Source organism: Suncus etruscus, chromosome 4 (genome assembly GCF_024139225.1).
Source record: "Suncus etruscus isolate mSunEtr1 chromosome 4, mSunEtr1.pri.cur, whole genome shotgun sequence".
In the NCBI taxonomy this organism is placed as follows: Eukaryota; Metazoa; Chordata; class Mammalia; order Eulipotyphla; family Soricidae; genus Suncus; species Suncus etruscus.
In genome coordinates, this window is record NC_064851.1 from 36,938,937 (window position 1) to 36,954,847 (window position 15,911).

The following is a 15,911-nucleotide window of genomic DNA, read 5'->3' on the forward strand; positions in this document are numbered from 1 at the left end:
TAAAATCAAAGTCAGAATTTGAATCCATATATGTGTTGTTCCCTGAGTCAAGCACATTAATGCTATAAATGAAACAATCAGAAGAGCTTTTGCTATCAATACTGGGCTGCCAGCACTTTCTTCTTTCCATCACTCTACTATTAATAAAATAAAACTTTTTATTACATGGTACGTTCTTACTTCTGATGATGTAATTGTAACAGGTAGGGAACATGCTAAACTTAGAGAAAACTGTTTGCACTGCCTTATTTTTTTTATTACAAATTATTTTTTACCATTTTGTTAAGAATCTATTGAAGGGTCTCTAGTATATATTGCCTTAACCCGCACTCCTTAAGTGGTGGCCTTTGTGGATTCTTTTCAGTTTTTTTTATTTAATTTTGTTTTCATAGTTTAAATTTTCACACTTATTTTTAACTTTCAGCTTAGACATTGATCATCTGCAGAGTTAAAATTATTATGTAATAATAAAAGCTTGTAATTTTTTTGTTGTTTTATAGGTTACAGACTTTGGGTTTGCCAAAAGAGTTAAAGGAAGAACTTGGACATTATGTGGCACTCCAGAATACTTGGCTCCAGAAATAATCCTCAGCAAGGTATATTTATTATGTCCTTATATAATAAATGGAAATATAAGTTTATGCATCACTATAGACTTCTGTATAGACAATTTATCTAATTCTATAAATGTATTTAATCTAAATTGAGTTTAAATCTATTAATGCATGATTACTAAAATTTTATCATTTACTTGCTAACTATCTAACCTCTGTCAATTTAAACCCTCTGTGTAGGACAAAACATTAAGTAATCAATCTGAATTTTTAAGTGCATGCTTAGACATTATTCACAACTTGAAGGAAAGTGTTAAAACATAGTTGATGTCCATGTCTTTTAGCAAACATGGTGTCATTCCTGTGACATTAGTCTTTCTCCTTTTAAAAAACACATAGAAGCATGAATAAGGAAGAAAATCTATATTATATCTTAATAATTTGAAAAGTAAATCATAGAACAAAATTTTGACCTAAGCTTAAAATGGGGGGAATATTAAAGGAGACATTTGGAGGTAGGAAAGTCTAAAGAACTAGCTAGAACTTATTGTTCAACTTCATAATTGAGATAGGGTTTTTTCCCCCCACATTTTTGTGCCATTTTATCATGATCATTGTTGATAAAATTTATATAAATATGTTAATATTTTCTTAAATAATTCTGAATTTTATTTTATTTTATTTTTTTGTCCCCCAATTCACAATACAGACCAGGCAAAGGGCCTGGGTTGAGGTGTATATGGGGTGCATTTACTGTACCTCCTCTTTCTATAAATAATTCTGAATTTTAAATTAGTAAATGAAAACCAAGGTCAGTTTTTTTTTTTAAATAGCCTTAGAGTTTATATGGATTTGATTTGCAATATCTTTTTATAAACACTATTTTATTTTAATAAAGTCCTATAGATGTCACCATTATCTATCCTGTATACCAGGGGTCTCAAACTCAATTTACCTGGGGCCGCAAGCGGCAAAGTTAGGGTGATCCTTGAGTGCAAAGTCAGTAGTAAGCCTTGAACATTGGGGGAGGTGACCCAAACAACTAAAACAAAACAAAACAAAAAAAGATTCCTCTAGGGCAGAGTCACAAAATGTTGTATGGAGGGCCACAAATGGCCCATGGGCCGCGAGTTTGAGACCCCTGCATTTATACCTTTTAGATATGAGAAGCAAACAAAAGTATAGTTCAATATTACTTGAAGTATACTTAAATATTAAGTATAATATTAATATAATGTATATATTAATATACTTATATAAGTATAAAGTATACTTAAATATTTAGATTTGGGGGGGTTGGGGGCCAAACCCAGTGACGTTCAGGGTTAACTCCTGGCTATGCGCTCAGAAATCGCTCCTGGCTTGGGAACACTGGGGACTTGACACAAGGGATCTAACCTTGTGTAAGGCAAGCGCCCTAGCGCTGCACCATAGCTCCAGCCCCTAAATATTTAGATTTTTTTTTTTCCTTTGGATCACACCCGGCCACGCTCAGGAGTTACTCCTGGCTCTATGCTCAGAAATCACTCCTGGCAGGCTCAGTGGACCACATGGGATGCCGGGATTCAAACCACCAACCTTCTGCATGCAAGGCAAACGCCTTACCTTCATGCTATCTCTCCAGCCCCAATATTTAGATTTTTTTAGTCTCTAAATTAAGCTACTTTTTTGGAAAGCTTTGACTATATCTAATATATTCACTCTAACTCCCAACAGTATACCGAATGCTGAAGTCAACTCCAGAGTTTACTGTGAAGTCCAGTATCTACTGTTTTCTCTAAAAACTTTTTATCTTTTTGAGTTTACTTATAAAATTTGGTTTATAGTATTAGAGATAAAGAATGGACCTTAAGTTATTTAGTCCAAATCTCTTCCTTTTGTTGAGCAGCAGATAAGTTTTTCCAAATTTTAAGGGATATTTGTTTATAATATTCTTAATGACTTTAAGAAGATGATTAATATTTCCTAAAACCGAGTTCCAGTATCTGAAAATTCTTCCTTGTGTTTAATTTAAACCTGACCTGATACATTTTGTTCATTTTAAAATTCTACCTGAAATAGGTGCTTAATTATGATGTTAAAATTTTGACATGGTTAAGATTTATTTTGAAATCATTTGTCACTTCATTGTCTTCTGAGTAAATGAACTAATTAATCGATTTGGTATTGATCTGTCTCAGGGCTACAATAAGGCAGTGGATTGGTGGGCATTAGGAGTGTTAATCTATGAAATGGCAGCTGGCTACCCCCCATTCTTTGCAGACCAACCAATTCAGATTTATGAAAAGATTGTTTCTGGAAAGGTAAGCATTATGTTTTATTAAAGCCTCTATTCTTTTTTTGTTTAAATATGTGAACTTTAATCTTATAGATTGAAACCATTTTCTATCAAAGTATTGCCTAAGAATATGAAAATTTCAAAATACCCATTATTTCTATATTTGTATCCAATGTTAATTTTAAATAGCATCATTAATATTGTCATTGGTCTCAATTAAGGGCAGTTTTACAGATAATTTAGTAAATTCATTTCTATTTTCACACACACATATATAGATCGATATAGGAATACACATACTATTGTATTCCTAATTCTTCATAGTTAAATAAATAAAATGGTTGATTTTTTATGTATGTATCTCCTTAGACTTTTTTTATATTCATTTATAAAGAAGAGGCTTTTTGTTAGAATTAAGTCATAACACCACAAATTCAAAGTAAATATAAAATAGATAAAAATATTTCTAAATATGAAAATTGTTAAAATGATGGAACAGTTCTTACTGATTTTCATCGTAGTCAGTATTGATCCACCCAAAAAAATTGAAATGATAGTAATTTTCTTGCACATGAGAGTATTTATTCTGGCTTAGTATTTTGCATTTGTATTTATTCCATAGTCCTTTCCTCTTTTTCATGACTTTATTTTTTTCTTGTGACTGCAAAATATTCGATTGTGTATATACACTGCAACTTCTTTATCCATTCATTTGTCATTGACCATTTGGATTATTTCCATATACTGACTATTGTACTGAGAACTGCTATGAACATAGATGTGTATTTATTCTTTCTGATCAGTGTTTTTGTGATTCAGAGTGGATTCCCTGTACCATATGGGAATTTTATACTTATTTTTTTAAGAAATATCTGTACTGGTTTTTTTAGAGACTGCACCAGACAACATTCACACCAGGACCTTTTTTTATCACATTCCTGCCAATATTTGTTGTTTTCCAGTATTATGATATATACCATTATAGTGGCATGAGATGGTATCTCATTTTCATTTGCAATTAATTCCCTGTTGATAAACATTTTTATATACTTACTATGCACTTATACTTTCTCTTCCTTTAAATGTCTTTTCATCTCCTTTTTCCATTTTTGGTGAGGTCATTGGTTTCTTTGTTGCTGAACTTTGTATATATACTTTGAATACAAAACATAACCATTTGTCTCATTTATATCAAGTATACATTTATCTGATATGTGTAAATACCTTCTCCCATTAAGTGTGATGATTTTTTTGTTTTGTTTCTGGGCCACACCCAGCAATGCTCAGGGGTTACTCCTAGCTCTGCACTCAGAAATCACTCTGGGAGACTTGGGGGACTATTTGCAAGGCAAATGTCCTACTGCTGTGGTATCACTCTAGCTCCAAGTGTGATGATTGTTTTAAAAATTTCAATGAGTTCCTTTTGCGCTATAGAAATTTTATGTAGTCCCATTTTTTAATTTTTTAATTGTATTATATTTGCCAATGGAGCCAAATCATTGAAGATGCCTAGAACCAAGTTCTAGAGCCTGCAAAGTTCCCCCTGTATTTTCATCAGTGTATCTTATACATTCTTTTCAAATCTCAAGGCCTTTAATCCACTTTTATCTAGCTTTTGTTGTAATCTTTTGCATTTCACTGTCAAGTTTTCCCAACACCATTTGGTGAAGAGACTCTACTTAATCCACTTTGTGTACCCTCCTCTACTGTCAAAAATTTATTGCCCATATATATATAAACATTTATTTCTGGATCCAAATTCATCGATATAACAGTTTGTCCTTATAACGGCACCATGCTCTTTTGATTACTCAAGTTTTATATATAAAGACAGGAAGTGCAGTGTCACCAAACTTATTTTTCTCAGAATGTCTTTAGATATTTGGGGAGTTTTATGTTTCTATACATATATTTTTGTTTTTGTCTTGTTTTATTTTTGGGCCACACCTTGTGACGCTCAGGGGTTACTCCTGACTATGAGTTTAGAAATCACTCCTGGCTTGGGGGACTTTTGGGGAAAGGTTGTCAGTTATCCACCATATATACCATAATGCTAGCTATGAGTTTATTTTAATGACCATTACCTACTTCAGGAAGGGTCCTTTTGTCCCTATTTTGTTGATGATTTTTATCATGAATGGATGTTGAATTTTATCAAAAGTTTTTTTTTTTTGGCCTTTATTGTTAAGATTATGTGATTCTTACATTTCTTTTTGTTGAAATAGTGTATAGATTAATTGGTTTGCATATGTTAACTCATCATTACAGACATGGAATGATCCTACGTGATAGTATATTATCTTTTTGATATGTTGGATTTGGTTCCTTGAGATTTTGTTGGGGATTTTTGCAACAATATTCCATCAGGGATATTAGTTTGTAATTTTCTGTTTTGAGTATTAGAGCACTGTTGGTTTCATAAAGGTGTTAAGAAGGATTCCTGTTTTTTCGATACTTATTTGTTCGATATTTTGATAATGATTTAAACTTTATCCTTTTTTTTTCTGATATAAGGCTGTATTGCTATGAACTTCCTTACAAGTATCACTGTCCCTGTCTCAAAAGCTGATAATTTGTTTCTTTATTCTCATTCATTTTAGGAAATCTTTTATTTATTTTTTTCAACTAGTGTGGTTTCAGACCACTAACTTTGTAGTTATTAATTTTTTAATCTCCTTTTCTTTTTTAAATTTTATTTCTACATATTTTGTGTGTGTCGTGTGTGTGTATGTGTGTGTGTGTGTGTGTGTGTTGGGCCATATCCAGCAGTACTCAGGGGTTACTCCTGGCTCTGCTCTAAGAAAATGCCTTGTGTGTCGTGTGTGTGTGTGTGTGTGTGTGTGTGTGTGTGTGTGTGTGTGTGTGTGTGTGTGTGTGTGTTGGGCCATATCCAGCAGTGCTCAGGGGTTACTCCTGGCTCTGCTCTAAGAAAATGCCCTTGCAGGTTCAGGGGACTCAATGGGATGCTGAGGATCGAACCCAGATCCATCCCAGGTTAGCTGCATGCATGGCAAATGCCCTACCACTGTATCACTCCAGCTCCCTTTATATCTTCTTTCAACCCATTTCAACCCTCTTTGAACCCATTAGTTATTTAGCCGTGTGTTTACTTTTCAAGTGTTTGAATTTTTCATGTGTGTTTTAATTTCCACATGGCATTATTTTTTTACTTTAAGTCGTGTTGTAAAAGTTATAGGCATTTGTGACATATCAAAGTAAAAATTGGATGTATTTTAAAAAGTGGTTAATTCAACATAGTATGTATATTATAACATTAGATTGCTAAATAACTTCTATTACAATAAATTAATTCAAGCTGGTATTATTTTTAAATGCACAGAGAGATGATCAATCAGCTTGTTAGATTCTCACCCACTCATATATTGACTTTAAAAAAAAAAAACAGAGGAGGTGGTATTTAAAAGTAAAATTATTCATGCTATTAAGATTCAGATTTATGGGACCAGAGCAGTAGCACACAGGTAAGGTATTTGTCTTGCACACGGCCAACACAGGTTCGATCCCTGGCATCCCATATGGTCTCTGAGCACTGCCAGGAATGACTTTTGAGAGCAGAGCCAGGAATAACCCCTGAGCGCCCTAGATGTGACACCCCCCCCCCCGCAAAAAAAAAAAGAAATACATAGTTGAAATAAAAGTTTTATAATTCCATTAAACCTTTCTCATTCTAGCATTACAGAGACTCAGCTTACATACACACACACACACACACACACACACACACACACACACACTCACACACCCCAAATTGTATGCCTTTTTACTATATAATACCTACTACTCAATGGTAAGAACCATTTGTGGTTTCCTCAGCAATTCTATCTGGTATGATTCTTAAAAATATAAAAGTTAATATTCAAAGTGATGTTTGCAAATAAATCAGCCATGTGACAGTTGTTATGGAAATTTTAGTTTGATTTACATAATTTTTAAAAGTTCTCAGTTGAATATACATAATTATTATCCCTTTTTTTGGTATATTTTATATTTGGGCCACACCTTGCAGTGCTCAGGGCTTACTCCTAAGATTGAATCCCTATTGGCTGCATACAAGGCAAATACCCTGCTCCCTCTACTGTTGATCCTAAAATCCTTTTTTGTTTGCTTATTTGTGGGGCCACACCCATCTTTGCTCAGCCTCTTATTCCTAGATTTTCTTGGAGGACCATATAGGATGCCTGGTGAGCCCAAGTAATTCAGCAATTACTTGTAATGGTCCTCAGGGGTTAGTATGGGATGTTGGGAGAAACCAGGGTAAGCTTTCTGCAAAGCAAGCACCCTACTCATTGTGCTTTCTGTGCTATTGTTCCAGCCCTTATTCCATTTATATTATTTTTGGTCTATCCTGTTTTTAAGAAAAATAATTTAGTTGAATCACTGTAAGAAACACAAAGTTGTGCATAAATGATTTTCAGTCATGTTGAACAATGTTTCAACACCTATCCATTCATCAGGACACATTTCCCACCACCAATGTCCCCAGTTTCCTCTCCCCAAGTCTGCCTCTAAAGCATGCATTCTCTCTGCTTCTGTCTCTCTCTAACTCTGTCTCTTTATCTCAAGACTTTATCTCTCTCTTTTACTCTCTTTCCCCTCTTTCCCTTTTATTCTTTTAGGCACTGTGGTTTGCTATGACTGAAAGGATATCATGCATATTATTATACCTCCTTTCAGTACTCAGTTCATATGTGAGAGTGGGAGTAATCACTTGGCCCTTGTTTATGTTATCTTTGTATCCCACTTTTTTTGTTTGTTTGGGGTCCACACCTTTGGTGCTTAAAGATTACTCCTGACTCTGTGCTCAGGAATCACTCCTGGTGATACTTGAAGGACCATATGTGATGCTGGAGATCAAACTCAGATTGGCCATATGCAAGGCAAATGCCCTACCCACTATACTATTGTTCCAGCCTGTATCCCACTTTTGAGAAATAGGGCTAACATCCAGCAGAGCTTAGAGCACCATGTGGTGGTGCCCAGGATCAAACTCAGGGGTCATGCATATGGAAATATAAACCTGTAAACACAGGCAGATTTATTTTCCTGAACAATAAGTGACATTCACGTGAAAGATAATTGATTAGCAGCCACATAGTTCTCTTCTTTTTATATGAGGAATCCACAAGCCTTTCCTTGGGTCAGATGTTCCCTAGGAGAATTCATAGAATGTATCATGTTGTTGTACTCAAGGAATTGGTATTGAGCCTTATAGTGCAATGCATGCTTTCATTGTAAGAAAACTTACAATACAAGGGAAAGAAATAAAATCAGTGAAGGTAAAAAGCACATGGACCAGAGTCTAGGGGTAAACCAGCAGACCTGTAAGGTTTCTTTCCCATTGAATTCACAGGGGACACACTTAATTTCTCTACAAGCAGAGGATGACAATATGAGTGAAATTTTATATATCCAAGGCTCTCATTAGAGACTCAGAAACCAAGTATACATCCTTATAACACATAGAGTAGATCAAGAAGGAGTTATACATTTACCCCCAACATAGCACCTTCAAAGTCCTAGACTCCCAGAACAACAACAACAACAACAACAACAATATATATATATATATATATATTGCATAAAACTATGGTTATATAATATAGGAATAAGTGAAAAATGCTTGTATCGTTTAGTGAAAAATTATCATTTTGAAACCTGTTTTATTACAACTTGGGGATATCAGCCTAGAAGTACACAAATGGGTCTTTCTGAGAGAGGCAGTTTCAAATCCACTTTATATTTTCTGCACGTTTTACTTCCTAAATAATATACATGTATGCAGTTTTCTCAGGTGTCATAATTTTTTGGGAAAATTTAAATGACATTCTCTATTTGACTATGGCAATTTGAAAATGCTTTATAAGTACTCAGAAATTTTTCCATCTAATAAAAAAACAATGTCATTGTTAGTGTAGCATCTTGACTTTGTCTTACTACTTTCTTTGGCACCACTATTTTAGTGGTCTTTTGGACAAATAATTGCAGTTTAGAGGAAGATATGAGGATACAATGAGAAAACAGACCTCTGATTTTCTAGACTTGTTCTATTTTCCACTGTTTTTACAAAGAGAAAACAAGTTAAAGAGCCCACAGTCATGGTACATATATTTGTATTCTTTTTTTTTTTGCGGGGGGGGGGGGCACACCTGTTAACACTCAGTGGTTACTCCTGGCTATGTGCTCAGAAATTGCTCCTAGTTTGGGGAACCATATGGGATGCCGGGGATCAAACCACGGTCGTCCTGGGTCCGCTGCATGCAAGCAAACGCCCTACCGCTGCACTACTTCTCTGGCCCCTATTCGTATTCTTTTATGTGCTAGTTCACTCTTTTTTTAATTAATTTATTTAAAGAAAATGCAATACATAGTTGACATAACTGATAATAATACATTTTTTAGGAAGACCAAAAGCAACATGTTTTTTTTTTAAATAGAAAATTGAAAGAAAAACTAGAGACGGAAGAGAAAGAAAAGAATATTTTTGAAAATTATTGACTCGCAATGAATTCATTGAAGCAGCAGCAGAAAGTTTAGTAAGCTCTACTTAAAGAAAAAAAAAGGATAAGAATTTAAAAAAGTGCATAATAATGGTGTGAGAGTGGCAATTGTTTTTTGCACAGGCCCAGCAAAATATAGGTAAAATAGAAAAGAAAAAAAAAAAAACTTTGGCCTAAATACAAGGAGACCTTATCCCTGAAGTTTTCTGGCATAAGACTAACTCTGGGTTCCAGGCATACTAGGTTGTTCAACCCCTGAGTCATTCTCTGTGGTCACGGTGAAATTTTTTCACATATTAACTGTTGTTGGTGTCCAGTTTCTGTAGTTAAAGATCTGGTTTCTGTGCATTTCTTTCATCGAAGTCAGGATGATGTGGAGTGTCCTCTAGTTTCACCTCACCATTAGATGCAGAGCGTCCTGCCCTGCTAGCAAGATGTTGCTGTTGCTGAGTCATCTGGGTTTTAAGGGAATGTTCCTTGGTGTAAGTCAATGCCAGGGTAGTGGTAGGGTCTTTCTTGGTTGAGGTTTGCTTCCTGGTGATGTTGTAGACAATTGTGGTGTTTCCGTAGATGGTCAATGGTTCAGGGGTATATGTGCAATGCTCATTCTTCTGAGGCTTGAGCCAAGTCATTATGCCAGTTGTTAGGTTATAAGACCTAACTTCATTACAAAATCTGTTTCCTATCTCTATTAGATAAGAACTTTTTTGCATATGTAGTATTTTCCTATTTTAATGTGCCTATGCAAAAAAGGAACAATGCCACAAGGAACAAATCCAACAATCCCCTTAATTTGCTTCTAACATGAATTCTAAAGCGAAAACTTTTACCAGAATTCCTTATTGAACAGATCACAAAGAAAAACAACAAACAAACAAAGCACAGTGGGCACAATTGTCACTGTATAAGGGGATATTCAATAAGAGTTGTAGCGGTTAAAGGAATACATCTAAGGTATTTAAAGGAGATATGCATGTCTCCTTTATGTCATTAGAAATAGTTGGGAGGAGAGTGCTGAATCCTGGATGCCACTTAGGTCTGTGATTTGGCCTTCTGCAGTCTGCAAAATGACTCCCAGCTGTTCCATATTAGGAAATGCCTTTGAGTGGGAACTAATCAAAAACCTAGTATGGTAGCAACCATTGTTACACAGTGAAGGAAGTTGGAGGACAGGAGGCCACTGAGAGTAGATAAGTAGGAACAGAATACTGGTTTCTTCTCAACCTGAGAGTATTTTTTTCACTTTGGTAGCTGGTTGGCAGCTGGCTTGAGTGGAGATAATAATGTGCTTCGAGGGGAGCCAAGATCTAAGGGTAAAAATGGTTAAATGTGGGGTAATAGTTGGGAGTGGGGGAGTAAAGGAATAAAAAAAGAGCTTCTGAGTGGTGAGCCAAGGGAGGAAGGAAAGTATACAACATAGACATTCTGTATATGACAAACAGATAAACCCAATGTTATCCAAATAATTGCGCTTCTGCGCTGTTTCCCATGCTGGCAAAAGCTCCCGGCTCCCAGGAAAGAAAGAGATCCTTAAAAAGCTAGAAGCCCGGAAGTTCATCTCCACCCAAACCCTCCCTCCTGAGCAGGGTGGGAATTGGGGTCCCCTTTAAACTCTTCGCTGGGACCCACCTCACTGGCCCCTTGGGCATGTGGCCCAGGGGTAGCCCTGGAGTTCAGGAGGAAGGAAACGGAAGGGTGCTGGGGTGACCCAAGCCCTGCACCCCTCCTAGGCCTGATTAAAAAGGCCTTTGGAATGGAGGAGGCCTGCTATTCCCCATGCTGGCAAAAGCTCCCCTCTAGTTCATTCTTTTTTATGCAATCCACATTGATAAAAGTTTTCCCTCCTTGATCTATTATGTGCTATGAGGATGTATACTTCACTTGATACTAAGCTGATGGAAAGCCTCATAGATCAAAATTGTTTTGATTTTTGAAATATTATCTAATGTACACTATGCTAAATTTTTACTGCATATAAAATAAATTCCCTCCCTTTTGTGGACTTTGGTCAAAGGGTTATGCTGGAGATCCTTAGATAGCCACTTAGTGTTGAAGATTTTAACTCAAGGCTTCTGCAATACAAAAACAGGCGATCCAGATCTTTAAGCCATCTTTCTTTAATAAATTCTTTACTGGGACTGTAGGTTTCTCAGAACTGTAATTAGTTTGGAGAGATAATATAAAATTTATCCAAAGCACTTGTTACAGAAGCTAACAGTTGTTGATTGGCAGTTGGCAACATGTTTTTGAGTCATGTAAGCACAGTAAACTATATCTCAGTGTAAAAAAGATAATGTTACTAGATGAACTATTTTGTCCTCTGTTAATTGCAGGAAAATAGCAATAAAATATTTCCTTCCTAAAAGATTAACTTTAGGAGCTGAAGCTATAGCACAGCGGGTAGGATATTTACCTTGCATTTGGCCAACCTAGGTTTGATTCCCCTGCATTCCATATGGTCCCGTGAGCCTGCCAGGAGTGATTTCTGAGTGCAGAACAAGGAGTAACCTCTGGGCAAAACAAAACAAAACAAACAAAACAAAGATCAATTTTAGAATTTCTTTTATTAAGCTGAGAAATGACAAATTCTATTTTGATCCTATTTCTAGGATAAAATCAAAAAGCTCAAATTATATACTGAATTTAAATCAACCATTATGGATAGCATAAAGAGCTTTGCTTTTTTGGATATAATACCCTCTTAAATTTTTAAGAAAGTTGGGGCCAGAATGATAGCAAAGTGGCAGGGCATTTGCCTTGCTTGTGACTGATTCAGGATGGACCTTGGTTCGATCTCCGGCATCCCATATGGTCTCCCAAGCCAGGAGCAATTTTTGAGCGTGTAGCCAGGTGTAACCCCTGAACGTCACTGGGTGTGATCCAAAAACAAACAAAAAAAGTAATAGTCTTTCCTAAAATCAAAATATACAAAACTTGTAATTGGTACAAAAATTAGAATAGTTTCTTGAGTCTACTCAAGAAAGTATAGATGATCATAGTTGGTTCAATCAATTACATAATATAGGTATAAATCATATATAAATATAATTTGAGAAAGTTGCTTAAGATATAAGCTATATTCACAAGGCTGTTTTTATAGAACAGGTTTTTAGCCATCTAAATTTTCACAGGCTGTTAAATATAAGAGCTGAAGAAAATATTTGTTTTCTGATTAAACAGGTAGAGTATAAAACAAAAAAAAGAGAAAGGGAATTTCCTATACTCTCCGAATGACTTCACTAGCACAGCCTGCCCCTTAGGGTAGTCTGGACATATGATTGATTTTGCTCTTCTCCAACATTCTCTTTGATTAAAAAATTTGGCTTCAGAACAGTATATTAACAGAATGTTCTGGGAAAAACAACAAATGTATTAGTGCCTAAAAGAGAATAGAGATGCTACAGGTAGTTTCATAAAGTTACCTAATTTATTTTTCTATCTGCCAGGTAATAATATGCTCCCATTGTTTTATAGATTAAACCACTGAGATTCTGAAAGGTGAAGAGATTTGCTCCCAAAGCATCTAGAATATTTATACTTGGAGTTGTAACTGAAAACTATATTATTTATATTAAAGAAATAACTTAGTAAGAATTTTTGAAATAGTAAATATATTTAATTTTTAGTTTAAATTGCTCATCCATTCTATATGTAGGTAAATCAAGATTGGAAATTTTCCACAGAGACAAAGGTATTTTCTAGCAAAATAAGAAATAGAATTTAATTTTGTGATTGATTTACTTCTTAACTTTAATAACTTCACAATCTAAATTTTATTTATTACTTTTTTTTCTTTTTTAATCTCCTAGAATGATACCTTTTTTCTTTTTATTTATATACTCCTTTATTTTTAGTCTCATCCAGTCACCTAACATTTGATGCCAGTTGACCATTTCCAAGCTCATTTTTTTCAGTTTACATATGACTCTTGTATCACTTACAACTTATCCAATTTTGTACTTGAGATCTCCAAACTTTCTATAAAAAGTATTTTCTGAAAACCAAATTTTGACTTAAATATTTCAAAATCGGGCTTTTTAAAATGAACAGTCTTCAACTCATGGTAACACTATATCTTTTTAGTTGATCAGGCCAAACATGCACAGGAAAACCATTTGACTCTAACTCTAGAATATAACCAGAATCCAATGACTTCTTACCATCTTCACTTGTACTGCTCTTTTTTCTTACTAGAGTATTTATTTTTGTTGTTTTTTGTTTTTTGATTTTTTGGCAGGGGCACACTCAGTGACACTCAGAAGGTTCATCAAACTCTACCAGGGTCTCACCTCTGTTATCCCAAGCACAGAGCCAGTAAAAACCTTTGAGTGTCCCCTGGTATGGCACCAACCAGAAAAAGAAAAATGACTCTTACTTTTTTCAGAACTTGCAGTCACAATGAACAGAAAAACCTCAATTTCTTCAGAGTGAAAAATTAAAAGATATTACAGTGCAAGATTTGTGATGCATGTTAAAATTAAAACATTTATTTTTAGGAATCATTCTTGTCACTAAGTTACTATTTATTTTCTGTCTTTCTCACAAAAATAAACTCTGTGAAGACAGGAATTTTTTCTTAATTTTGTTTTGTATACCAAGTGCATCAATGTCTAATGTTTTTCCAATTTTAACTCATGTATTAATTAAATAAGGAACTCATATGCCAAGCCAGATCTGTGTTCTAGTATAGCAAATTAGTAATGGTCTCTCCCTTTATGAATTCTCATGAAGTAGATGTGCTTTCTCAAAGATGCAGGTTCATTTGATCTTTTGAGTCTTTAAAACATCAGTATTTTCTAACTTATCACAATTTTTGTATATAACATGTGTCATATACTATATACAGAGCTATAGCTTGTCTTTATATATGTATCTCACTACAGAAATAAACTTATTCTTGACCAAGGAGTTTAGCAGTAAGTATCATGGCATTACAGGTTAGAAAAAAATCTTAATCAGGAAATATTAAGGAGATGAGAAGAACACATAAATGCCAGAAAGCATACATTTCATCAAAAGCATTTTTATGTATATACTTCTCTTTTGTACCAATTAATAATAACCTTGTATATTAAGATGGTTTATTATTATTAATGTTTCTTTCCTATGTCTTGCTTTTTATAACTATATTCCTGTTAAATATGGCAAAAAGAAGTAGGAGCTAGGATAATTTTTATTCTCAACAATGCCACTGAGTTAGTTTAAATTGTATAGTCAATTAGATTATGGCCAGTTTAAAGTACTTGAACTCACTGAAGCTCAAGTTATTTATCTTTGGGGCTGGAGAGATTGCACAGCAATAAGGCATTTGCCTTGTATGCGGCCAACCTGGGACAGACCCAGTTTGATTCCTGGCATTCCATATGGACCCTGAGCTTGCTAGGAGCGGATTTCTGAGCACAGAGCCAGGAGTAACACCTGAGCATTGCCGGGTGTAGCCCCAAAACCAATCAATTATTAAATAAACTACTTATAAAAAATAGTTCTTTGCCCACACAAGGATGACACACAAATTTGTGAAGCATTTTTATTATTTTTTAATTTATTTTAACATGTACATTTACTTTGTCCCTCGAGTCCCCAGATTGTAGTACATTATAATATTTCTTACACAAAGCAATCCAAAGCCAAAAACTTTATGCAACTCCCTAAACATTAAAAGCTGTAGTATTGTTGACACAATTGATCATAATGCAATAATTCATTAAGAATGAGTCAAAGGAGCACAGCAAAGACTATGTTAGTGTGGAAATTGTTTGCATAGGCCCAGCAATATATAGGGAACATGGAAAGAAAAAGCCTTGGCCTAAATACAAGAAGACCTTACCCCTGAAGTTTTCTGGCATAAGACCAACTCTAGGCTTCAGGCATATTAGGTTATCCAACCCAAGCATTCCTTATTTTTTTTAAAAAAAAAAAGAAAAAGTTATTTGGGGCCAGAGTGGTGACGCAGCAATAGGGCTTGCTCGCGGCTGACCCAGGACAGACCCGGGTTCGATCCCCCAGCGTCCCATATGGTCCACAAAGCCAGGAGAGATTTCTGAGCACATAGCCAGGAGTAACCTCTGAGTATCACTCGGTGTGGCTCAAAAAACAAAATAAATAAAAGTTCTTTATCTTTAAAATTATGATTTAGAATAAATTAAATTAAGTATTCTCTTCTAATATTCTACTCTACTGATTTTACTGTTTTCATCAGTTATAATTAATAATAAAACAAAACCCTCTTGATACAGTTTGTTCTTGTTTTTGTTTGGATTTTGGATGGTTCCATCAGAGAATCACTGTTCTGTGATTGAACAGATTTATACTCAAACCAATTAATGCAAGACCCTTGCTTTATCTGTTTTTAAAAATTAAAGAATTGTTGTAGTTAGATTTCTATGTTCTTTATGTGTTGCATTGCACATTACCTGAATTCAGAAAATAATGAATTTAGTGCATTGCTGAATACATTCTAAGCATCATGAAAGGGAGAATAATGGGCATATTACATTTAAGAGTTTATACAAACTATTCTAAACATAGATCTATTTCAAATAAATTATATTTAGAAATCTA

General features: G+C 34.7%; 1 protein-coding gene and 1 pseudogene across 5 annotated transcripts in view; one reads left to right on the forward strand and one right to left on the reverse strand.

The window, feature by feature from the left end:
- Positions 1 to 15,911, forward strand: part of PRKACB (protein kinase cAMP-activated catalytic subunit beta) — a 119,761-nt gene that overhangs the window by 89,246 nt on the left and 14,604 nt on the right. For all 5 annotated transcript variants that reach the window (XM_049771267.1, XM_049771270.1, XM_049771268.1 and 2 more), the window contains 2 exons: positions 501 to 596; positions 2,735 to 2,857. In XM_049771267.1, coding sequence (XP_049627224.1) covers positions 501 to 596; positions 2,735 to 2,857 — 219 coding nt within the window. The remainder of the gene's footprint in view (positions 1 to 500; positions 597 to 2,734; positions 2,858 to 15,911) is intronic.
- Positions 1,239 to 1,362, reverse strand: LOC126007993 (uncharacterized; annotated as a pseudogene).